Source organism: Bombina bombina, chromosome 6 (genome assembly GCF_027579735.1).
Source record: "Bombina bombina isolate aBomBom1 chromosome 6, aBomBom1.pri, whole genome shotgun sequence".
Classification (NCBI taxonomy): domain Eukaryota; kingdom Metazoa; phylum Chordata; class Amphibia; order Anura; family Bombinatoridae; genus Bombina; species Bombina bombina.
The window spans coordinates 530,937,249-530,963,952 of record NC_069504.1 but is presented as its reverse complement, the minus strand read 5'-3'; the positions used below and the strand labels follow the sequence as shown (position 1 = coordinate 530,963,952).

Below are 26,704 nucleotides of genomic sequence, written 5' to 3'. Positions count from 1 at the left end.
TAGCTAGTTAGAATAGTTATTAAATAGTTATTAACTATTTAATAACTACCTAGCTAAAAGAAATACAAAATTACCTGTAAAATAAATCCTAACCTAAGTTACAATTAAACCTAACACTACACTATCATTAAATTAATTAAATAAATGAACTACAAATAACTACAATACAATTACATAAACTAACTAAAGTACAAAAAATAAAAAAAGCTAAGTTACAAAAAATAAAAAAAATAAGTTACAAACATTTTAAAAATATTACAACAATTTTAAGCTAATTACACCTAATCTAAGCCCCCTAATAAAATAACAAAGCCCCCCAAAATAAAAAAATGCCCTACCCTATTCTAAATTAAAAAAGTTCAAAGCTCTTTTACCTTACCAGCCCTTAAAAGGGCCTTTTGCGGGGCATGCCCCAAAGAAAACTGCTCTTTTGCCTGTAAAAGAAAAATACAACCCCCCCCCCCCAACATTAAAACCCACCACCCACATACCCCTAATCTAACCCAAACCCCCCTTAAATAAACCTAACACTAATCCCCTGAAGATCATCCTACCTTGAGTCGTCTTCACTCAGCCGAGCCACCGATGGAACCGAAGAGGAGATCCGGAGCGGCAGAAGTGATCCTCCAAGGGGCGCTGAAGAAGTCTTCCATCCGATGAAGTGATCCTCCAGGCGGTGCAGAAGAAGTCTTCCATCCAGGCGATGTCATCTTCCAAGCGGCGCTGAAGAAGTCTTCATCCGGGCGATGTCATCTTCCAAGCGGGGTCTTCAATCTTCTTCTTCAGGATCCATCTTCATTCCGCCGACGCGGAACATCCTTCTTCCCCGACGGACTACCGACGAATGAAGGCTCCTTTAAGGGACGTCATCCAAGATGGCGTCCCTCGAATTCCGATTGGCTGATAGGATTCTATCAGCCAATCGGAATTAAGGTAGGAAAAATCTGATTGGCTGATTGAATCAGCCAATCAGATTGAGCTTGCATTCTATTGGCTGTTCCGATCAGCCAATAGAATGCGAGCTCAATCTGATTGGCTGATTGGATCAGCCAATCGGATTGAACTTGAATCTGATTGGCTGATTCCATCAGCCAATCAGAATTTTCCTACCTTAATTCCGATTGGCTGATAGAATCCTAACAGCCAATCGGAATTCGAGGGACGCCATCTTGGATGACGTCCCTTAAAGGAACCGTCATTCGACGGGAAGTCATCGGTGAAGATGGATGTTCCGCGTCGGCGGGATGAACATGGATCCAGAAGAAAGAAGATTGAAGATGCCGCTTGATAGAAGACTTCAGCCGGATTATGGACCTCTTCAGCTCCCGCTTGGATCAAGACTTCAGCCGGATCATGGACCTCTTCAGCTCCCACTTGGATCAAGACTTCAGCCGGATCATGGACATCTTCAGCCCCCGCTTGGGCTTGGATGAAGACGTTGGAGCCAGGACGGATCGGTGAACCCGGTGTGGTGAAGACAAGGTAGGGAGATCTTCAGGGGCTTAGTGTTAGGTTTATTTAAGGGGGGTTTAGGTTAGATTAGGGGTATGTGGGTGGTGGGTTGTAATGTTGGGGGGGGGTATTGTATTTTTTTTTTTACAGGCAAAAGAGCAGTTTTCTTTGGGGCATGCCCCACAAAAGGCCCTTTTAAGGGCTGGTAAGGTAATAGAGCTGTTAACTTTTGTAATTTAGTATAGGGTAGGACATTTTTTTATTTTGGGGGTCTTTGTTATTTTATTAGGGGGCTTAGAGTAGGTGTAATTAGCTTAAAATTGTTTTAATATTTTTCTAATGTCTTTTTTATTTTTTGTACTTTAGTTAGTTTATTTAATTGTATTTATTTGTAGGTATTGTATTTAATTAATTTATTGATAGTGTAGTGTTAGGTTTAATTGTAGATAATTGTAGGTATTTTATTTAATTAATTTATTGATAGTGTAGTGTTAGGTTTAATTATAACTTAGGTTAGGATTTATTTTACAGGTAATTTTGTAATTATTTTAACTAGGTAACTATTAAATAGTTAATAACTATTTAATAGCTATTGTACCTGGTTAAAATAAATACAAAGTTGCCTGTAAAATAAATATTAATCCTAAAATAGCTACAATATAATTATAATTTATATTGTAGCTATATTAGGGTTTATTTTACAGGTAAGTATTTAGCTTTAAATAGGAATAATTTATTTAATAAGAGTTAATTTATTTAGTTAGATTTAAATTATATTTAATTTAGGGGAGTGTTAGTGTTAGGGTTAGACTTAGCTTTAGGGGTTAATACATTTATTAGAGTAGCGGTGAGGTCCGGTCGGCAGATTAGGGGTTAATACTTGAAGTTAGGTGTCGGCGATGTTAGGGAGGGCAGATTAGGGGTTAATACTATTTATTATAGGGTTAGTGAGGCGGGAGTGAGGCGGATTAGGGGTTAATACATTTATTATAGTAGCGGTGAGGTTCGGTTGGCAGATTAGGCGTTAATAATTGTAGGTAGGTGGAGGCGACGTTGGGGGCGGCAGATTAGGGGTTAATAAATATTATATAGGGGTCAGCGGTGTTAGGGGCAGCAGATTAGGGGTTCATAGGGATAACGTAGGTTGCGGCGGTGTGCGGAGCGGGAGATTAGGGGTTAAAAAAAATGCAGGGGTCAGCGATAGCGGGAGCGGAAGAATAGGGGTTAATAAGTGTAAGGCTAGGGGTGTTTAGACTCGTGGTACATGTTAGGGTGTTAGGTGCAGACTTAGGAACTGTTTCCCCATAGTAAACAATGGGGCTGCGTTAGGAGCTGAACGCTGCTTTTTTGCAGGTGTTAGGTTTTTTTTTTCAGCTCAAAATGCCCCATTGTTTTCTATGGGGGAATCGTGCACGAGCACGTTTTTGAAGCTGGCCGCGTCCGTAAGCACTGCTGGTATTGAGAGTTGCAGTGGCGGTAAATATGCTGTACGCTCCCTTTTTGGAGCATAACGCAGCCCTTCTGTGAACTCTAAATACCAGCGGTATTTAAAAGGTGCGGGGGAAAAAAAGCCAGCGTTAGATACGCGGGTCGTTACCAACAAAACTCTAAATCCAGCAGAAAAAAATTCTAAAGCTTGATTTAAAGGGACATGTGGAAGCACTTGAAAGTGATGCAGCATAGCTGTAAAAAGCTGACTAGAAAATGTCACCTGAACATCTCGATGTAAAAAAGGAAGATATTTTGCTTAAAAATGTACTAAGTATTCACACCCCACTGTAAAAGACTTTAAGCAGCCAATAAGGATGCTAGTCCCAGGACTTGCAAAGGAGTGTGCATCTGGCATGTGCCGGCACAGTCTGGGTATTTTCCTATTCAGTTTAACCCCTTCCTGGCAGGGACTTATTTTTCCACATCGTAAAAAAGTTCTGATGTAAACAAATAAGTAAAAATTCTTGTGATTACATGATTTCAATGACGGGATTGGGTCAGGGGGGACGCTAAGCACGCCCTCCAACCTGCAATTCCATTTAGGAAGGGGCTATGGTTTCAGTACAGCCAAATGGCTAGAACGTTCCATGCCGTCCTAACGTTGGTAAAGCCTAGAGCTGTTGGGATGGCATGGAACGTCCTAACGGCGGAAAGGGGTTAAGGAAGTTTACTTTGAAATCTCATGAGATCACAGCAAAGCAAAACATGAAATCAGCACTGCTGATGTTGACTGTTTAACTTGCAGCTGGACAGCAGCTGAAGTATAATTGTTCACAGATTACTTACTCTGGTGAGCTGAAGAAATTTAGAAGTTAAATATTGTCCCTTTTTACAGAGATGTTCAGGTGATATTTTCATGTCAGCTTTTCACAGCTATGTTGCATCAATTTCAAGAGATTTAGCATGATATTATGACCCTTTAAAGAGAACACACATATAAAATGTAACTCCAAGGAAAGGGAAAGGCATGTTCAATACGTATTGCAGATCACCTTAAAAAAAAGCCAAACTCTTGATTTCAGTATGCTTTTAATAATAGACATGCATCCTTAAATATTTTGAAATTTATTTTTTAAAACATTACAACAGCATTTCCATGCCATTTAAATAGGCTGGTATTGTAAATATTTTATTTAAAGGCATACTAAATCCACATTTTAATGTATTTCATGATTCAGATTGAGCATGCAATTTTAAGCAACACCAATCAGCAAGCACTACCCAGGGTGCTGAATCAAAAATGGGCCAGCTCCTTCAAATAAAGATAGCAAAAGAACGAAGGAAATTTGATAATAGGAGTAAATTAGAAAGTTTCTTAAAATTGCATGCTCTATCTGAATCATGAAAGAAAAAAAATGTGGGTTCAGTGTCCCTTTAAGGCTGGGAGCTTCACGAGACTTTTAGAATATTTTGGAAAAGCTGCAGCTATGTAACTAGTTCCTATGTTACCCTAAGATGTCAAAATTAAAATAAAGTATTTGCTCTGTCTTGCTCAGTAATGGGCTAGGCTCCTTATTTGGACGACATGACCCCTTTCAAAAATTGTTCTAAATATCCACAAATCCATATAGTTTTTTCCTTCAGTTCATAAACTTAACCATCAACAACATTAAGGACACAATCAGGCAGCAAATGACGACTTAAAAAATGTTTTCAACCAAAAATTCCCAGAAATAAACCAGATAAAACAGGATACAGGCAAAAAGAAAAAAACAAATCACACACATAAGATAATTTGTCACGCTACCTTACTGTTGTCAATTGAATTGACAATAGTAAGGTAGCGTGACAAATTATCTTATGTGTGTGATTTGTTTTTTCTTTTTGCCTGTATCCTGTTTTATCTGGTTTGTTTCTGGGAATTTTTGGTTGAAAACATTTTTTAAATTGAATTCAAAATCAAATATCTTCCTAGGGTAAGTGGCCCCACCCCTTGTCACAGATAGCAATCTTTGACTGGGTGCACTAGCCATCAATCAGGATGACAGCATTTCCGGCTCAGCCTTTGTAGTTTGTAGCGGACGCTACAACTTGCCTTCCTTGCATTGGAAGCTACTGAGTTTTTCATAGCTGGAAATAACCATTAATATTCCTATTTTATAAATGTACTATTATGTTTTTAAAAACAAGCAATGCGTTAAGTTTATTATGAAGTGCAATGTGGACAGGAGTTAAAAGCTCTTTAGTTAAAATATACTTGTATCTATAAACGCCATATTAAAAGGATATATACGTTTGAATTAAGGTGGTGTTCAGCAATAACAAAACAAAAAATATTTTGGGATGTGAAAAAAGCGCTCAGAGTTTTGAAATCTCAATTTTTTTTAAATATTCAACACTTCGTATGAGAAGTGGATTTAACACGTTAAAACCTGGTCCTACATAAAGCACTCCTTTTAGATATATTTAAAACTAAGTAAAGTTATATTTTCATATATATAAATATATTATACACACTTGAATTCGTTAAAACATGCAGCTTTTGCACTACTGACTATAGTTTTACTGTTAAATTATAAAGGGGATAAACAGGTAAATTACTCAAGAACTGAAAACTTAGCAGCTACCAAGCAGAAAATGAAATTTCCCAACTGCCTCTTCTCCTATATTTAACCACTTTGTGGGGGTTAAGCACACATGAAGTTAGACTATATAATGGAAAAAAACTAAATAACAAACTAGAGTATGTAATATTTGATTTAGAGTGTTCCTTTTAACAATCAAAGGAACCACCACCTGTTGGGTTACCTAACCTGGTGGTACAATCTTTTTCTGAAGGAGAGCAGAAAACACTATTTCCAACAGTGTATTTGATTTTTCCCAAGATATTTTGTGTTATATCACCGTAATTAGTTTGGGGAGAAAGGGATATATTATTATTTAAGGGTTAGTATAAATAATTATATTGAGTGGCTGGGGTCCAGAGCTGTTCATGTTGGGGGAACACTGATAAGGTTAGTGGGTTGTGGGAATCTAGAGAAATAAGAGGATTCCCAATATATTGGTTTGCCAATATATATATATATATGTATATATATATATATATATATATATATATATATATATATATATATATATATATATATATATATATATATATTATATATATATATATATATATATATATATATATATATATATATATATATATATATATATATATATATACATACATACAAACCAGTAGTTATTTATTGCAACACAGATATTTTTTATTACGGCATGCTCAATTATTGTGTGCTGGTACTATGATACGCTGGTAAAATTAAATCTGCTCTCTCAAATCAAAACACAAATCAAATTCTAGTGAATTAAATGCTTTAAAAGTTCCAAGGTAAAATCATACATTTGAAAACCTGTAATAAGCCAGAGGCCATACACATACCTCCCAACATTTCAAAATTCAAAAGAGGGAGGGGGGCTTAAAAAAATCATAAGACCAAAGTAATATAAATAAAATTCTAAATAAAGTCATATTTTTTAATACTCTTAGGCAGCAAATCAAACACAAGCTCAAACCACTGGTATAGCTATATGAGCTCTGTATTTAATTAACCTTTGAAGAGACAGTGCTAAATATTTTTATCTTAATTGGACATTTAATAATAGATTATTTAAAACTGCTCTCTGCTTTCCTCATTAATATTCTAGATTCTGGCCTTTAAAGTTAGCAAAAATGCACAGTAACACACTACATAACATACACTTACAAATGCACATACACACACACTACATACCATACACTTACACATGCAGATACATACACACTGCATTGCATACACTTACACATGCAGACACACACTACATATCATACACTTACACATGCAGACACACTACATATCATACACTTATACAGGCAGATACACACACACTACATAGCATACACGTATACATACAGATACACACACACTACATAGCATACACTTACACATACAGATACACACACACGCTACATAGCATACACTTATACATGCAGATACGCACACACACACTACATAGCATACACTTATACATGCAGATACACACACACACTACATAGCATACACTTATACATGCAGATACACACACACACTACATAGCATACACTTATACATGCAGATACGCACACACACTACATAGCATACACTTATACATGCAGATACGCACACACACACTACATAGCTTACACTTACACATGCAGATACACACACTACATAGCATGCACTTATACATGCAGATACACACACACTACATAGCTTACACTTATACATGCAGATACACACACACTACATAGCTTACACTTACCCATGCAGATACACACACACACAATACATAGCTTACACTTATACATGCAGATACACACACACTACATAGCATACACTTATACATGCAGATACACACACTTCATTGCTTACATTTATACATGCAGACACACACACTACATATCATACACGTATACATGCAGATACACACACACACACACTTATACATACAGATACACACACACACTACACAGCATACACTTATACATGCAGATTCACACACACTTATAGATACAGATAGACACAAACACTACATCATATATGGGTATCTGTAACTTATTGCATGGGGCCCTGGGGTTGGCAAGCACATTAGCTGGCAGTCTGAGGTTGCCACTGTTTGTTACCCTGGTGTTAGCACCGCTCATCGTATAAAACTGAAGTCATGCTAGTATTATCACCAGGGGTAGACGTCATCACTACCAGTGGTTAGAAGTCACGATTACCTGAGGTCAGAGGGTATACAGCCTTCCTACTCCTGCTTAACAAACACACCATTGCTTTTCCACAAGGAATCTAACAGGTATATAACCCTGGGAGAGAAAAGCCAGCTGCTTCTGAGTATGTGCCCAATAGAATTGAAAAAAATAAAAAAATAATTAAATGCATGGGGCAATGCGGGACAGATAGCTAGCAACCCAGGACAGCGGGACAGACCCCTAAAATCTGGACTGTCCCGCAAAATCGGGACAGTTGGGGGGTGTGCATACATAATACCTGGTTTAACAGGATTACTACTGATGGCATATTAAAACAGTGTGTGTCAACTAGCTCAGGAATATAAGGTCTGTAAACCAGAAATGGACTGCAGAATACACAGTTGAGTAGGATTTGTACTAAGTTAAACTATGCAGTTTTATATAATGTTTTTTTAACTATTGTTATTATTGTATTATCGTTACTGATGTGTTTTTTTGTTTGTTTGTTTTTTAATACAAACATGTTCTAGTTATGGTATACATACATAGACATATAGACAATTTGTGAATTTAAGTGATAAACATAATTAATGGAAACTACATAATTGTTTGTCTTCGCATGTATAAACCTTTTCAAATCCCATCACTTTTTGATGCCCAAAAAGGTCAAACAGATGCTCCATCTTATTTAAGATATAATACTCAGTGGTCTGGTTTGCATCATATGCAAGCTGTAAGGTTTCTGCTTCTTTTAAGTAACACTGGAATATGTCTCACAGGAACTTCTACTCTGTATGCTAAGAGCTGTTATATTTTGTAGGAGAAATTATATGCAAGCTAATTAAAGAGACAGTAAAGCATTGTTTACAGCATATTTGTTTAATAAATAAATAAATTGTAGGTGATTTGAAATCATTCATTAACTATTCATTATCAAGGGCCAAACCCAGTGAGTATCTCCTGCAAGAAGAGCTCAGTTAGCCATGCACAATGCATAGGTAATGCTGCATAAAATTCACCTATTTTTTTTAACAATGTGCAGTCCTACCTCCACTCTTGCAGGAGATAATCACTGGGTTTTGCCCTTCATAGTTAATGGCGGGAATTTATAAGTTTCAATTCACCTGCCATTCACCTCTTAATGAAAAGACCCATAGAGTATGCCAACCCAATTCTTTCTTTTTATGCTGGTTCAAAAGATTGATGCATTTAAATGTTGGTTGACATATGTACTGTAGCTCAGCTGAACCTGTCATTAAAAGGCATCAAGCTTCTGAAGTAGACTCGTGGAAGTGTGCTCTGCTTTCTCTCTTTTGGGTTAGGCAGTATGACTTTTGATTATTGACCCTTTAATATATAACAGTTGTAGACATTTGTTGGGTGCACTGTACATAATATATATGCCTTCAAAATTAATTTAGATATGAAAAATAATTTCTTTACATTGAGGGGAGAAAATATTACACAATGTATCAATTATCATGCTATACAATTTTTCTAAAACTGCTCTAACTCAGAAATGTTCTCATTCTTACAGGTATTCTTGAAATAAGAACAGTGTCAGTTGGTGTTTGTGCAATTAAAGGTGTTCATAGTGAATATTTTCTAGCTATGAACAAGTCTGGAAAACTCTATGCAAAGGTAAACATTATCATATACATATACTCACATTATATCATGTTTTTAAGTAAACTACTTTGATCATGTAGTTAAGTGTTGTTGCTTCCAAATAGATCCAAATGAACAATTCTCTTACTAGACAAAACACCCTGCATTGACATGGGTTATGAAAATTGCTGTAAATTCAGAGTTTGAAAGGCTGGAAAAAGAGCACATGGGTGGATTCTACGGCCTCTCCTCAAAACCACCAACCCTAGACTACTTTAGAAACTGATCCATTCCCACCATCTATATTTCTCGTAACCAAACACTGATTAGTATCCTATTGGCTTCCAGTAGCACAAAATGTAGTAATGTGCTCCCAATATGCCAGTCTGGCAGGAAAACACTAATACAATATTTTATAACTACCTATTAACTGCCAATAGCATACATATACCACAGTAAAGCACACAAAGCAGTGACTACCCCAGTTAACTGTTAGTAACACACACAAAGTAGTATGTTAGCTTCCCTTGGATGTCAGTAACATACAGAGCAGTGATTGTTCAAAACATGCAGAACAACAATTTAACCCCCTCTGTACTAGTAACACAACTGTCTTGACAGAAGGTAATGCTTTATTTACATCCACTGATTTCCAATAACTAACAAACAAAATAGCAGTATATTTTTGTCTCCCTTTACTGCAGCTAACACATATAGGAATATTATTTCTCCCTTTCATTTTAGGTTAATTATACCACACACCAGTGAAATATATTGGGCTGGGATGTTACTTGCCCATGGTTGCTAGTAAAACACACTGATAAGTTACTGTATTAAGCCCCTATGCAGAATAGTGAATGCATTATCCACCATGGCTGTCAGTAACAAACACAGACCAACCACTTTGTGCCAGTAACATAAAGAGATCAGTCTTTTTACATTCTCAGCTTCCAGTAACAAACACAGAATGATGACACACACATATAATTGCTTTATCTCTCTTTGGGACATATAATAATAATTTAAATCCATTTATGCTAATATCAGTTATAGAACTAGCTGAGTCCGTAAAAGCAATAACCTGGGGGTGAGTGAATACGCATTAATCCTTTACATGACAAGTGCCCATATAAAGTTTACATTTATGAATGAATCACGCATTGGCCATCTATACATAAGTGTTCACAGAGAGTTCACATTGGTGGCTGAGTGATATCTATGGTGCCAATGTTCACTTGTTTAAGAAGATAAGCTGGGCTAACGGTCATATGGGCATTTCTCCATATACTCTCCTCATATTATTCCTTGGATTTTCGATTGAAGGTTTATGAGGGATAGAGTTATTTCTGATAATATGCTTGGTCTAGTCTCACCCTCATGTGTTTAGAAGCTTATATATAGTATTTGTCTACAAACTGCTGATTATTGCAAAACACAGTTTCTGTGCTTCCATCACTTATTTACCCAATTTCCTGACATTACTTACACTGTGTTTTTTCAATTGGGACATTTATGTGGCTAAGCTTTAATACCTGACTTATAGGCAGTTATTTTGGACTAATTATATATTGGTGTTCACTAATATATACTTTCTTCCATGGAGGAATTACAGGAAATGTATATGGAATCTTTGTCTTTTAAAGAGATTGATGAGGACAATCTTGATTTACTTAATTTGGAGGATGTGTTTATACATGATTCCCCTAAAACTAAATTAGGGGATCTTTTCCAAGTCTTTGAAAATTTGAAACTTAAAGAACAAAATCGTAAATGGGACAAGTGGATTCTGAAAAAATACCTAGATTTGAAAATGGTACCCGGGGATTGAGACTGAATAAATTTCCTACCTATGACATTAAAGATCAGGACTTCATCAGTCGATGGAACCGGGCCCTAACTAATTGCTCTTTAATTTTAATTTCTCTCCTTATCGAATATAAAGATACTCTTCTGACTGAAGTAAATCAAAGCTTGTTGGTTTACAGTCTGATATCGATAAGTTTAGAGACTGTGATGTATATACCAGGTTTGATACTATATTTAAGCAAACCATTGAATATTCTAAAAAACTAGTTATTCAAACATAACATACAAAATATTTAAGAGATCAAAAGATATACAGGACCAGCCTACTGATGGTAACAGTACCCATAAGCAAAATAAGAACAAGAACAAGAGACGTTATTATAAGAATAATAATAAAAAGAACAAGCACAGGTCATCACACATGAGCCCCCAAAGAAGGTCACGTTCTCTGATTCGGAGGTGGATGCCTCTGATGAGGACAGGTTCGCTTCCAGCTTTGAGGGCACATCTGGAGATGAAGAGCCTATTTCATCTGTAAACCATATACAAACATCTATCCCACATGTCGTGCCATTGGGAACTAACAAAAGTATTTTGAAGGGTTCACAGGATAAGGGTGCACGTCCCAAAATTTACATTGAGCAAAAGGGCCCATATGGTACTACTCAATACTCTCATCCTCAGGTTTTTCACAAGGCCCAGAGGCAATTCTAGGGGGGAAGGGTTTCTACAGATACCAATCCAAACTGTACAAGGGAGTTCCATAGAACAACCCAGGTATCCCCAGAGGGTAAGGAATCAAAGGCAAAGAAAGTACCAGTAGAGATGGTGATCAATATCTCTACTTGCGATCTGACTTAAGCTGAATGCAGAGTACTTAGCTATGGGCTTAGTTATATTCCATCAAAGAGTTTTGATTTATTTCAGACTATCCTTGATGTGAACAAACTTGTGCGAGATTTAACGCTGCGCAAATATTTTAACAATGATGGCCATCACTTAGTTGGTGACTCTGATTCAGTTTTGCAGAGGGCAGCAGCAGGTAGCTCTCTTGATTTTGTCGATATCTGTTCTCTAGTTCCTTTAGAGGGTCTTCACTTTGAAGGAAGAGCAGTTAATGAGGGTGGTTTTAGTACAACTATACACACTTCAAAATCAAAATCCCTATTCTACCCATTACAAGCCAGGGGTAAACCCATAGAAGTATTCCATCAGAGGGTGGTTGAAGACTTAACTGACCTATCCATGGCCACGACTGTCGGCCCCCATAATCTGACTATAAAAGAAAAGGCAGCTCTTACAAGCCTACAGAATAATGACCAGATTGTCATTAAGCAGTCGGATAAGGGTGGCAGTGTCGTGGTAATGGATAGGGACAGCTATGAAGCTGAAGCATGTCACCAACTCGAGGACTCTGACACTTATGTTCCCCTTTCAGGGGACCCCACTACTAGATTTGATATTGAGCTGAGGCATCTTATTGATTAGGCGATGGAGGGTGGGCTTATGAGCTGTGAGACAGCTGAATCGCTGGTGGTATCTAACCACCTCCCTAAGGTACACAAGAGCTTGATCAACGTGAAGGGCAGGCCGATTGTGGCTGGAATTGGTTCCGAAATGGAACCATTATCCAAATGGGTAGACCAATTTTTACAGCTTCTTGTTCCCTTATTACCTAGCTACATCAGGGATACTACCCATGCCTTGAGTCAGATGGAGGAGGTTGTGTGGGAGGAGTACAGCTGGTTAAAAATTGATGTTGTATCACTGTACTCCTCTATTCCCCACAACTTCGGTCTTAGAGCTGTAGAATTTTTTTCTCGATCTATATATTTGCTTAACATTAGAGATGAAAGAATTTTTGGTTCTGGCAGTTAAGTTTCTGCTGGAACACAATTATTTTTTGTTTCAGGGATGCTACTACCTCCAGAGACGTGGGACTGCTATGGGGGCAAAATTTGCCCCCTCCTACGCTAACCTCTTTATGGGGTGGTGGGAGCGGTCCCACGTCTATGGAGGTACTTGTATCTATTCAGCGGCATATATTGTTAAATATGTGTGCTATAGTGAAGATTTGTTGTTGGTGTGGTCGTCAGACTCATCTAAAGCAGCTGAGTTTGTTGAAAATCTGAACACCAATTATGTTGGTTTACAAATCACACATGAATGGCAAAAAGACACGGTGTCTTTTTTGGATATTTCCTTAACTGGTCTATCCTGCGAAAGAAAAGTGGTTTCAGCTCTCTCCGCAATTGCACCAGAGATGAGGTCTTCCTTGAGGAGAGCAAAAACTTTAAGTCCAGATTTAGGGAACGAGGATACCCCAAAAAAACTGTGGACAAAGCCTTTGCAATGGTCAACAAAATGGATAGGAGTTCCCTTTTGAATACTTCCAAGCCTAAAAAACAGGTACATCAAGTGAAACAAGGGAAACCTAAATTCATTACTGCTTATTCAAATCAGTATGACCAGATTTGTCGAATTGTAAACAAAAATGTACCGATTCTCATGGGTGACAAGAAACTCAGACATACAATAGAAAATGGTTGTATGTTTGTAGCCAAAAAGAGTGCTTCTTTGGGTAATATTTTGTCCCCTAGTCTGCTCAAGGACGGTACATCCCAAAATTCATGGCTGCATTGCCAAGGTACCTATAAATGTGGTAGACATGTGAGCACTTTGTGCGATCATGTCCATGTTGGGAAAACTTTTACGGTTCCTCATACAGGAGAGATTGTATATACTAAAGGGTGTATCAACTTTAAGAGTACCTTGTTTATCTATTTATATTTAATTGAATGCACACAATGTCATAAATACTATGTGGGTAGGACCACTAGGGATGTAGGTACCCGTATTAGGGAACATCTCTCGTACATATCAGGGGAAAGACCATGATCCGCTCTATCCAGACACTTTCTGGAAGTACACAATCAAGATGTGAGAACATTTAGTTGGAGAGTAATTGACCAAATCAGAAAGCCAGTCAGAGGAGGGGATAAATTGTCATTACTTTGTCGCCAAGAAATCTACTGGATCTTTAAGTTAAAAAGCTTGGTTCCAGTAGGTTTCAATTCAGAATATGATATTATTAATTATTTGCAACACTAATTAGGTTAATAAATGGGGTGGTTTCTGGTCTTTTTACTCTCTCTGGCCATATGACTAGGTCTTGAGCCCTTTATATTTCTCTCCGTATTGATTTTTCTGTAGATCACATGGTGAAAGTATTAACTTTATAAGCCATATGTACAAAGTTTGTCTATGTTATACTAACCCTTGATAGTAAGCATCTTTTTGACTTGGTGCAGACATATTATCATTTGTATTGTTTGTTCAATGTATAAAAGCTTTCACCCTTCCCCAATATCTTAAACTTAGCTTGTTATTATTAACTTGTTTAGGTATTGTCCTTACAGCAGCTATTAGTTTAGTTCTTAGGCCCTCTGATCAGTTAATGCCTAAAGGGATTATAAGGGGTAGGAGTGATACACTTACTAGGGGGGTTATAGTTCTGACATATAGCATTTACCTTTAAATCATACGAAGTATGTTATACACATTAAGCTCAGGATATACTATAAGTTTTTAAAGTATTTAGTATTTACTAAATACATATAGTATTCACCTTTAAATCATACGAAGTATGTTATACACCTTAAGTTTTGGATATACTATAAGTTTTATTAATGGTTTTGTAACTGTTATTCCTATTCTTGGAGTCTAAATCTACTCTAAAGTAATCAAGTATATGTACCTTTAAGAATTCCTTTCACAATCTCTAGCCATTGTTCTTATCCAATCATTTACCAGTGTTTTAACTTTAAATAGCACACACCTGTGCTCTTTGGTATGCCTATGACTACGGTCTTTATGACCGAAACCGATCAGACGTGATTTATTGTCTGGACAAAGTTTTTCCTTTTTACAACATCCTGTTTAAAGATATATATGTTTTAATTTGTTTTCCTAAATAAAATGGATTTTATTTAACTGTCTGAGAGTGAAGACTACCATGGATCCTCTTTTGTTGGACCATTTGATTGCCAGTAGCACACACAGAGTAGTACGTTTTTGTAAGCCTCTTGGCTATCAGTTCAAGCACAGAGCTGCAATTTAACCACATTATGCCCATGACATTCATAACCTCTTTATGCCAGTAACTCACACAAAAGCGTAATTTAAGCACTTTTCTGTCAGTAAAACATATGAATTAGTACCTCCATTTGCTACCAGTAACTATAGGTTTAATTTTAGGGATCAAAGCTTTAATGTGTTTTCCTGCCAGCCTGACCTGTTGAGCAACGATTAATCCATTTGTGCCGGCATATCCCTCTTTAGTTAACACGAATAATGTAATTAAACCCTAAACCCTTTGTGTGAACCACAAACATTGAGTTGCAATTTTACAAGCTTCCTCTCCTGTGCAGAAAAAAATGAGAAAATACCTTTTTAACAATCTTTAGGAAATTTACTATGAAGACAGATTTTAGTAGGTGTTTTAATTTTGTTCGGTGAGATATTAATTTTAAAGTCCCCTATTTGGATACATTTCAACCATGCCCAGTAGAATTTTGAAATAAATACAATTCCTGCACACTCTGGATTCTTACAAAAAAAAAAAAAAAAGATTTATTACAAACCTGTCTCCTCTTCCTTTTGCTAATCTTTATAGATTTTTGTTCAATATTATTTGCTCCGCCCCTGCTTTTCTCTCCTCTCCTTGCTGTGCTATGCTAGGCATGTAAAAGAGGTACTGTCTTGCAAATTCAGAGGAGCTGACATCTTTGGAGTGCTACAGTTATGAATGGGGGTGTATGCACTCCCCAGCTCACCCCTAGAATTGACACTTTATGTCACACATATGACTTTGCTCAAAAGCAGAGCACATAGTTGGTACTTAATACTGTAAAGAACATCTCATTAAAGGGACAGGAAACCCCAACATTGTCTTTCATGATTTGGATAGAATATATAATTATAAACAATTTTCCAATTGATTTTTATTATCAATTTTTTGGATTGAACACCATCTTGCATTTCCACTGATCACAATACTTAGATTATTTTACCATTTGTAGCCATAAAGCAGGGCTGGATTTATAGTTAGGCAGAGTAGGCGTGTTCCTACAGGTGCCTTACATAGAGGGGCACCTGTCTCTGCCTATTATTAATAGCAGTGTCATACTTCCCCTTTAAGTACCCAGTTCCACCCCTTTCTGTAATGTAATGTACCGGTTGAAAGACCTTCATTAAGGTGCTTAGATATTGTCTTCTTAGAGTTACTTATTCACTATTCCAGAAGTGCTATAGCAAGCTGCGGCTATTTCCTCTATGCTGTGAACCAGAGCTTTTTTACTTAATTACAAGACCGAGCTGTGCCAGATTACCTGTGTTTGCCTACTGAAGATTCCTCCTGAGTGTTTGCCAGCATCCTGCAGATTACTTTAACACTTGCTCTGCTCTGCAAGTATTTATTTGCTTACTGTTTAACTCTCTGTGTGATTTTACAACCAAACAGTTTTTCTCTGGCATCCCTGCTTGGCTTGCAGATAGTATTTACCTTGTAGCAATCCTTTTGAATTACTCAGGTAACATTATTCTACATCCATTGAAAATTGTGTGTGATTTCTGTTTTAGTGTATACAGACTTATTTAGCTTTGTTCAGTTATTCCTGTATTAAGCTTTTATTTTAATTCCTCTAAATATTATTTTAAACACACTAGATAGATTGCACGATTTCTAAAGTTATTTTTCAATGATGATAACATCTTCAAAATAACCTGCATACACAAACTAAACTAAATACTATTAAGCAAAAATGTAACATAATATCTAAGCATATATATATATATATATATATATATATATATATATATATATATATATATATATATTATATATATATATATATATATATATATATATATATATATATATATATATATATATATACAGGTATATATATATATATGTACAGTTGTATGCAAAAGTTTAGGCACCCCTGACAATTTCCATGTTTTTCTTTTGTTTATTTATTTTAATTGGGTGTTTATTTTTAATACGCTTGCCGTATTCAGCATTGCACCAGCAGCTCACAAGAGCTGCTGGTGCAACGCCGCCCCCTGCAGACTCGCAGCCAATAGGCCACCAGTAGGGGGATGTCAATCAACCCGATCGTACTCGATCGGGTTGTATTGTGGTGATGTCTGTCCGCCTGCTCAGAGCAGGCAGGCAGGTTATGGAGCCGTGGTCTTTGTGACCGCTGTTTCATAACTGCTGTTCGGAGCTTGATACATATGCCCCTTTGTCTCTTCTCTGAAGAGTGGCAACATGGGGGCCTCAAAACAACTTTCAAATGAACTAAAAATAAAGATTGTTCAACATTATGGTTTAGGGGAAGGCTACAAAAAGCTGTCGCCGAGATTTAAGCTGTCAGTGTCCGCTGTGAGGAACATAGTGAGGAAATGTAAGACCACAGGCACAGTTCTTGTTACGGCCAGAAGTGGCAGGCCAAGTAAAATATCAGAGAGGCAAAGGATGGTGAGAACGGTCAAAAACAGCCCACCTACAACATCATCTTGCTGCAGATGGTGTCACTGTGCATCGTTCAACAATTCAGCGTACTTTGCACAAGGAGATGTATGGGAGAGTGATGCAGAAGAAGCCTTTTCTGCACACACACCACAAACAGAGTCGCTTCAGGTATGCAAACGCACATTTAAACAAGCCAGCTTTATTTTGGAAGAAGGTGCTGTGGACTGATGAAACAAAGATTGAGTTATTTGGTCATAACAAGGGGCGTTATGCATGGCGGCAAAAGAACACAGCGTTCCAAGACAAACACTTGCTACCCACAGTAAAATTTGGTGGATGTTCCATTACGCTGTGGGGCTGTGTGGCCAGTGGCGGTACTGGGAATCTTGTTAAAGTTGAGGGTCGCATGGATTCCACTCAATATCAGCAGATACTTGAGAATAATGTTGGGAAATCAGTCACAAAGTTGAAGTTACGCCGGGGCTGGATATTTCAACAAGACAACAACCCAAAACACTGCTCAAAATCCACTCTGGCATTTATGCAGAGTAACAAGCACAATCCCAAATCCCCAGACCTGAACATCATTGAAAATCTGTACGTGATTTGAAGCGGGCTGTCCATGCTCGGCAACCATCAAATCTAACTGAACTGGAGATGTTTTGCAAAGAGGAATGTACCAAAATACCTTCATCCAGAATCCAGACACTCATTACAGGCTTTAGGAAGCGTCTAGGGGCTGTTATTTCTGCTAATGAATATTCTACTAAATATTAATGCAATATTTCTGTTGGGGTGCCCAAATTTATGCACCTGTCTAATTTTGTTTTGATGCATATTGCACATTTTCTGTTAATCCAATAAACCTCATTTCACTACTGAAATATTCCTGTGTCCTTCAGTTATTTGATAGATCAAAATGAAATTGCTTATCCAAACACCCAATCATTTATAAATGAAAATCATGGAAATTGTCAAGGGTGCCTAAACTTTTGAAATGGTAATCATATTATGAACCTCTCCCAAAGAGTGGATATATTAACCCAACGTGTTCAAGATTTGTAGTTGGAAAATCAAAATTTAAAGGCAACAGTAAACAAATCTTTCAACCACTCAACAGATACCTACAGAATTGCCAGAACCAGCTGTATATCCTCCAGACATTTTCTGGTGATAGAATACAATACAGAGAGTTCAGAAATGCTTGTCAACTCCTTTTTATGTTGAAACCCATAACATATAGTAAAGAGCGCATTAAAGTCTGCACAGTTATTTCATCTCTGCGAGGCAAACCTAGAGTGTGGGCTAACACTTTTTTGGACTCCCAGTTCTTTTCAGCTATGTCTGCTCTATTTGAGGATAGTGTTATGCTGATAACTGCTGCAACTGCTTTGAGAACAGTCAAACAAGGTAATAGACCAGTGGAAGACTACATAGTGGAATTTAAAAGGTGGGCACATGATTCCCTATGGAACAATATCAGTCTTAAAAATCAGTTCATACTCAACCTATCAGAAACCTTAAAGGATGAATTATTGCATACTGAACTGCCAGCCACTTTGGAAGATCTGATGAAATTAGCTACCACTATTGATAGAAGAATCCGTGAGAGAAGGGCTAAGTGTGTACATACTGACAAACAAAACAAAAGAGTCCTGCCACACAATGCTAGTTTCCAGCACACCTTTCCTCCTGCTGAACCAATGGAAATTGGTATTGCCCGTGGTCCCTTATCTGCTGAAGGAGAAAGAAAGGAAAAAAAATCAGAAATTATGTTTATACTGTGCAGCAAAGGAACATGATTAGAAAATGTCAGGGTGCCAGGAATCAGACTGAGACGAGAAGTGCAAAAAAAATCACACCTTTATTAATATAAAAAATAATGAAAAGTTCACAAGTTAAACATCAAGCCAGGAGTCTAAACAAGAGTTGGTAGTCAGACGAGCCGAGTCAGGAGCCAAAGTGAGTAGTCATATGAGCTGGAATCAGGAACAAGGAGAACAGCAGAGTCAGGAACAAGCCAGGGATTAGGAACCAGGAGGGATGTCAGACAGCCAGATAATACACATGAACTGGAACACAGGCACTCACAAACAGGACTGAGACAACGCAAGGGCAAAGCATACTGAACAGAGGCCCTTTAAATAATAAGTGATGACATCACAATACTGAGACTGCAACTTGTCTCACATGGATGATGTACACCAGTCGGGCCATGAGAGGGCGTGCAGGGAATGAGCAGCATCAGACACTTACCAGATTCAGTAAGAGGTGAGTAAAATGACTGCCAGCAGCACATGGCAAGCAAAGCAGGGAAAAAACCCTGACAGTACACTCCCCTCAACGACCCCTCACCCGCGGGAGGACAAAAGGCTTATTGGGGAAATGGGCATGGAAGGCACGGAGGAGGGCGGGAGCATGAACATCAGAGGAGGAAGTAACCCATGAACGCTCCTCCAGACCGTAGCCCCTCCAGTTAACCAGATACTGTACGTGGCCCCTGGACATAAGAGAATCAATGATGCTGCTGACCTCATATTCCTCATGGTTGTCAACAAAGATAGGACAAGGACGAGGCAACACAGTGGTAAACTAATTACAAACCAATGGTTTCAAGAGGGAGACATAAAAAACATTGGAGATGCGCATTGCAGGAGGAAGGTCAAGAGTGTACACCACAGGATTGACCTGTCGGCGTATACGAAAAGGACCAACATAACAGGGAGACAGTTTATTGGAAGGCACCCGAAGGTTCAAGTTGAGGGAGGACAGCCAAACCCTCTCACCAACCTGGTAGGAAGGCGCGGTAAGATGCCTACGATCAGCCTGGAACTTTTGGCGCTGCATAGAACGATGAAGGCAATCCTGAATCTGCACCAACGTGGAACGGAGTTGCTGGAGATGCTCCTCAAAAGCCGGAATACCCTGAGACATGAATGAATCGGGCAACAAGGATGGTTAGAACCCATAATTCGCCATGAATGGGGATAATTGGGAGGAAGCATTAATAGCACTATTACGAGCGAACTCTGCCCAAGTTAACAGTTCAGATCAATTATTGTGGTGATCTGAGACATAGCAATGGAGGAACTGTTCCAGAGCTTGATTAGACCGTTCCACAGCCCCATTGGATTGAGGGTGATATGCCGAGGAGAAAGAAAGCTGGATCCCTTTTTGAGCACAAAAGGAACGCCAAAATCTGGAGACAAACTGGCTACCCCGATCCAAGACTATCTCCTTGGGTAACCCATGTAAACGGAAGACCTCCCGGGCAAAAAGTGAAGCAAGTTCCTGAGCGGTAGGCAGCTTCTTCAAGGGAATGCAATGTGACAATTTAGAAAAACAGTAAACCACCATTAGGATAACAGTATTGCCATTGGAAACAGGGAGCTCAGCAAGGAAGTCCATGGAAACATGTGTCCAAGGACGCTCACCATTAGCAATAGGTTGAAGAAGACCCACAGGAAGACAACGAAGGCACTTATTCTGTGCACAGACTGAGCAGGAGGCAACATATGCAGCAACATCAGAACGAAGACCTGGCCACCAGAATTGTCGAGTGACAGACCAAATCATTTGGTTCTTGCCTGGGTGACCTGCGGCTTTAGGATAGTGGTAAGTGTGCAATAGTTTAGCTCAAAGATTATCAGGAACAAAGCACTTACCACTAGGTTTATCAGGAGGTGCATTGGTTTTTGAAGCCAGGATCTCTTCCCCAAGGGAGAAGTCAAATTAGTACGTATGGTAGCCAAAATATGGTCAGGAGGTATAACTGGAATAGGTACAGACTCCTCCTTGGACAGAGCTGAAAACTGTAGAGAGAGGTCATCAGCCCTAACATTCTTACTACCAATCAGATAGGAGACCACATAATTAAACTGAGACAAAAATAGCGCCCATCTGGCCTGTCGGGGCAACAATCGTTTTGCTTCAGATAGATAAGTTAAATTCTTGTGGTCAGTAAGAATGAGCACTGGTACACTATAACCCTCGAGAAGGTGCCTCCATTCCTTGAGTGCCAAAATTATGGCTAGTAATTCCCTGTCGCCAATAATTGCACTCCGCCGGAGACAACTTCTTAGAGAAGAAACCGAATGGATGCAAGGAACCATCAGGCGTAGGATGTTGAGACAAGAGGGCACCTATTCCAGTCTCAGACGCATTGATCTCAAGAATTAAAAGCAGGACAGGGTTAGGATGAGCCAGAACTGGAGAGGCAGCAAAGGCAGTCTTAAGACTCTCAAAAGCCTTATTGGCAGTAGGTGACCAATGGAGTGGATCATTCTCCTTTACGGGTCAGCTGAACCTGAACTACTACAGTTAAAAAATTGCAAAGAAGAAAATCTCAGAAAGGGGTTCATCAGACCATCTTCCTCCCATGCTGGAGCTGGTGTGTTTTTTGTTATAGACAACTAAATAAAATCACCATAAAAAAACGATATCCACTACCATTGGTACCCGAGTTAGTGGAAAGATTGCAAAATGCCAGAAATTTTACAAAATTGAACCTTTAGAGGTGCATACAATCTTGTTCGCATTAAAGAGGGTGATGAATGGAAGATGGCTTTCCGCACTAGATATGGCTTGTTTACCTTGTTATGCCATTTGAATTGTGCAACGCACCTGCCACATTCCAGTTCTTTATTAATTATATTTTTTTTTACTTATTGGATGTTTGTGTGATCATTTACCTGGATGAGATCTTAATTTACTCTTCTTCTTAAGAGTAACATATAAAACATGTACGCTGGTTACTCGCAAGAGTCCACACCCATCGTTTGTAAAATTGGAGAAATGTATTTTGCATACCGATACCATCAGTTTTTTAGGGTATAAAATCACTCCTGGTAAAATTTGTATGAAAGAAGACAAAATACAGACAATACTGACCTGGCCAACTCCTGAGAATAAAAAGGCTTTGCAGAGGTTTCTTGGGTTCTCAAACTCTTACAGAAAAGTCATATTTTTTTTTGTAAAACCTCTTACTCGACTGACTGGTTCATGTACCACCTTCCTTTGGACACAAGAAGCTCAACTTGCCTTTGATTTGCTTAAAAAATGATTTACTACTAACCTATTCTACAAATACCTGATCCAAGCCTCCAATATATCTTTGAAGTGGATACTTCCGAATACACTATCGGTGCAGTTCTATCCCAAAGGAAATCTCTCACTTCACCAGTACATCCAGTAGCTTATCACTCAAGGATTCTTACCCCTGCAGAGGTTCATTACCCAATAGATGAGAAGGAATTACTTGCCATCAAAGTTGCTCTTGAAACTTGGAGACACCTATTAGAGAGTACAGTTTTACCTATACTAATCTACACCGACTAATCTACACCTAGAATTCCTTTAGACCACTAAAACATTGTCCCCCAGGCAAGTGTAATGGAGTCTTTTTTGAGAGATTCAACTTCTTTATTACATACAGACCAAGATCTGCTAATGGTAATTTACTCCATATCCACTAATTGTACAACTTCATCTATTGTTCCTACCGACAGAATAATCGGTCTGCTAGATGGTATCAGTATGAAGGTAAAGCAAGCTCTAGATACAGATCCGTGTAATCCCCACCAATTACTTCACAAAGAGCACAACAAATTATTGTTTGCAGACTACTGCTGCTCCTGTTTGTGCTCCTGTTTGTGTAATGGGTCTTTTCATATGCGAGGGAGGGGGGGGGGGAGGGAGTGTCTGCTATCTTGCTTTCCCAGCCCCTTTCACTGGGTGCCCCAGCCTAACCTCATCAACAGCGCTAAACTGGGATCTTCTAAGTAAGTTTTTAAAAGGTTTTATACTGGATTTTTAGATTAGTTCCCGTGCATATTCTTCTTTATATTTGTGTCTATTACATGCAATTAAATGAAAATTGATGTATACTGTCCCATTAATCACATTTAATAGTGATTTTAATAGGTGACATATGTGCAATTACCTGCAATATCAAGTGAAACACTCAGGCGCAACTTCAGGACTTTGGAACTGCACACTAAAAAATAAGATTAGTTATCGTTTGTGCTCTAAGCTGACACTGCACAAGACCAAGGTGCATAAGGAATACTTTAAATTCCTATGTTCTTTGAAGAAAATCTTTTAATTTAAAAAAAATATATATCTATCTCTCTCTCTCTCTCTCTCTCTATATATATATATATGTATATATATATATATATATATATATATATATATATATATATATATATATATATATATATATATATATATATATGATTATTTTTTAGAAATACATTTATTTCTACCTATATATGAATATATACAGAAATATAGATAGATGGATAGATAGAAATATAGATAGATAACATATACATAAATATATATATATATTTTAAAATAAAAAGAAAATAATATTTTCTTAGAGAAGAACATAGGAATTTCAAGTATTTTTGTTCAAAACACACACACACACATATATATATATATATATATATATAGGTGTGTGTGTTTATTTGTATATATGTGTCCACATACATATTTACACCTATAAGCACATAAATACACATGTATACACATATACACACATCTGTAAACATGTATACATACATACACATGTTTATACATATATTTTGGATATATATATATATATATATATATGTCCGAACGGAGCTTGACGGCCCGTCACAAAGTCTTCACAAAGACCGCTGCTCCATAACCCTGTCCGCCTGCTCTGAGCAGGCGGACAGGAATCGCCGGAATTCAACCCGATCGTACTTGACACCCCCTGCTGGCGGCCCATAGGCCGTGAGTCTGCAGGGGGCAGCGTTGCACTAGCAGCTCTTGTGAGCTGCTGGTGCAATGCAGAATACGGAGAGCTATTGCTCTCCGCATTCAGCAATATCTTGCGGACCTGATCGGACTGTCGGATCAGATCCGCAGGACATTTGATAAATAGGCCCCCCATGTCTCTATTAACCCTTTAAAAACATTTTTTATTAATATTTAAATTATATTTTTAATAAAAAGTGTATACATGACTGTAATTGTTTATCTGTTTTTGATGTATTTTGTAAGGTCTCAAGCCGTGCTAAATATTCTAGCACAGTTTTGGCTTTCGCTCGAGCGCAAACTTTAACTTTCAACACATAATACCAGCTCTATTTAGCGGGGTTGTGGTATCCATTGAAAATATAGGTTGAGCTAGAGCGATGTTGGCCGCGCTAACCTATTTATCTCTATATTATCTCTGATAAATGGGATTTACCATGGACTATGCTGCTTATTGCAACCTGCGCTATTGTTAGCTCGCCACTTGTAATCTGGGCCTATTTTAATTCATTTTCATTAGTGTAAAAGTGCTTATGCTTTTTTTTTAAACTTTGATTGAGCAGGTAGCATTTGCAGGGGTTAAACACAAGGTTATATCTAAACAACAGTACAATAATAAAATTCTCTAATGCATTAGAGTATTTTCTTTTTTGCACTTTTATGCCGCTTTAAATTTCCTTGTTATAAGGTGGAACCAAAATTACATTATTAAAGGGACACTAAATCCAAATTTTTCCGTGATTAGGATAGAGCATACAATTATAAGCAACTTTCTAATTTACTCCTATTATCAATTTTTCTTTGTTTTCTTGCTATCTTTATTTTAAAAACAGGAATGTAAAGCTTAGGAGCCGACCCATTTTAGGTTCAGCACCCTGGATAGCACTTGCTTATTGGTGACTACATTTAACCACCAATAAGCAAGCATAACCCATGTACTGAACCAAAAATGGGCCAGCTCGTAAGCTTTACATTTGTGCTTTTTAAATAAAGATAGCAAGAGAAAGAAGAAAAATTGATAATAGGAGTAAATTAGAAAGTTGCCCAAAAATTGCATGCTCTATCTGAATCATGAAAGAAAAAATATCCCTTTAATCTTATAAGTAATATAATATGGAACAATTTAATTGTAAGAGCTAAAGTCTTATTGGTTTTTTTGCTTTTTTTTTTTTTTAACAGAAACAATGCAATGAAGACTGCAACTTTAAAGAATTAATCCAAGAGAACCATTACAACACTTACGCATCAGCAACGTGGAAACATAATGGGAAAGAAATGTTTGTCGCTTTAAGCAACAAAGGATCTCCTATTAAAGGAAAGAGATCGAAGAAAGAAAACAAAAGCTCACATTTCCTTCCACTGTCAACATCCTAACCGTATATAACCTTTTATTCATCAGTTCCAGCAGAAATAGTTTTTATTTTCAAAATAACAATATGAAAATACAAGAAAAGCTGGATCTACTACTGAAAAACAAGCTGGACTTGCACAAGGTTGTTAGAAAGACTGGGAAATTAAAAGAATAGAAAGAAAATAGACTTTCAGATTTACCCAAAATATAAATAAGTTGTAAAAAAATTTTGTTTAATATAATCCTGGGGTATTATTTTTTGTTAAATTATATAGCCCCAAAGAAGGAGGATTGACTTGATTATCTGCTGATTTATATTTAAAATAAAAATCTGCTTGTCAAATGTGGCTGCTATAAAAAATGTTTTTTTCCATAAGGGCAGATAATTGGGTAAAATATATCGGATTTTTAGGCTGCTGGAATGAGGTCAGATATTCAAGTCAATTCTGCATGCAGACATTGAGCAGTACATTAAAGAAATCCTGTATTGAAGAAAATATATGTAAGCTATATTATAAGAAAAAATATTTTTTTATGTTGACCATGGCATTCAAATAAATATGTATGGAATGAGAATATACTATCACTTGTTAATTATATCATTCCTAGGAATGCCTAATGCTGCTCATATTTAAAAGCAACAGTACTACCAAAGCATTACTTAATTCTTTATGCACATAAGAACATCAGTCTACTGCCTTATAAATTAAATAAAAGCATTTTTATATAAAATGTTTTTTTTTTTACTTTTTGCTCCCCTTTTTTTATAAACAGGCTGCATTGCTGGTTTGCTAGCTGAAACCTATATATATATATATATATATGTCCCAAGTAAAGATGGCACTCTCCAGATTTGAATAACCATTAATCTTTAATCCAATGTATTGGATTATAGATTAATTGTTATTCAAATCCAGAGAGTGCCTTCTTTACTTGGGACATATTATGAATT

The 26,704-nt window shown here is 37.4% G+C and overlaps 1 protein-coding gene across 1 annotated transcript in view; it reads left to right on the top strand.

Moving 5' to 3' along the window:
- The window catches only part of FGF7 (fibroblast growth factor 7), a 125,094-nt gene extending 98,610 nt beyond the window's left edge, over positions 1 to 26,484 (top strand). The window contains exons 3-4 of the mRNA XM_053719894.1: positions 9,198 to 9,301; positions 25,581 to 26,484. Coding sequence (XP_053575869.1) covers positions 9,198 to 9,301; positions 25,581 to 25,775 — 299 coding nt within the window. The 3' untranslated portion in view covers positions 25,776 to 26,484. The remainder of the gene's footprint in view (positions 1 to 9,197; positions 9,302 to 25,580) is intronic.
- Positions 26,485 to 26,704: the final 220 nt, after the last annotated feature.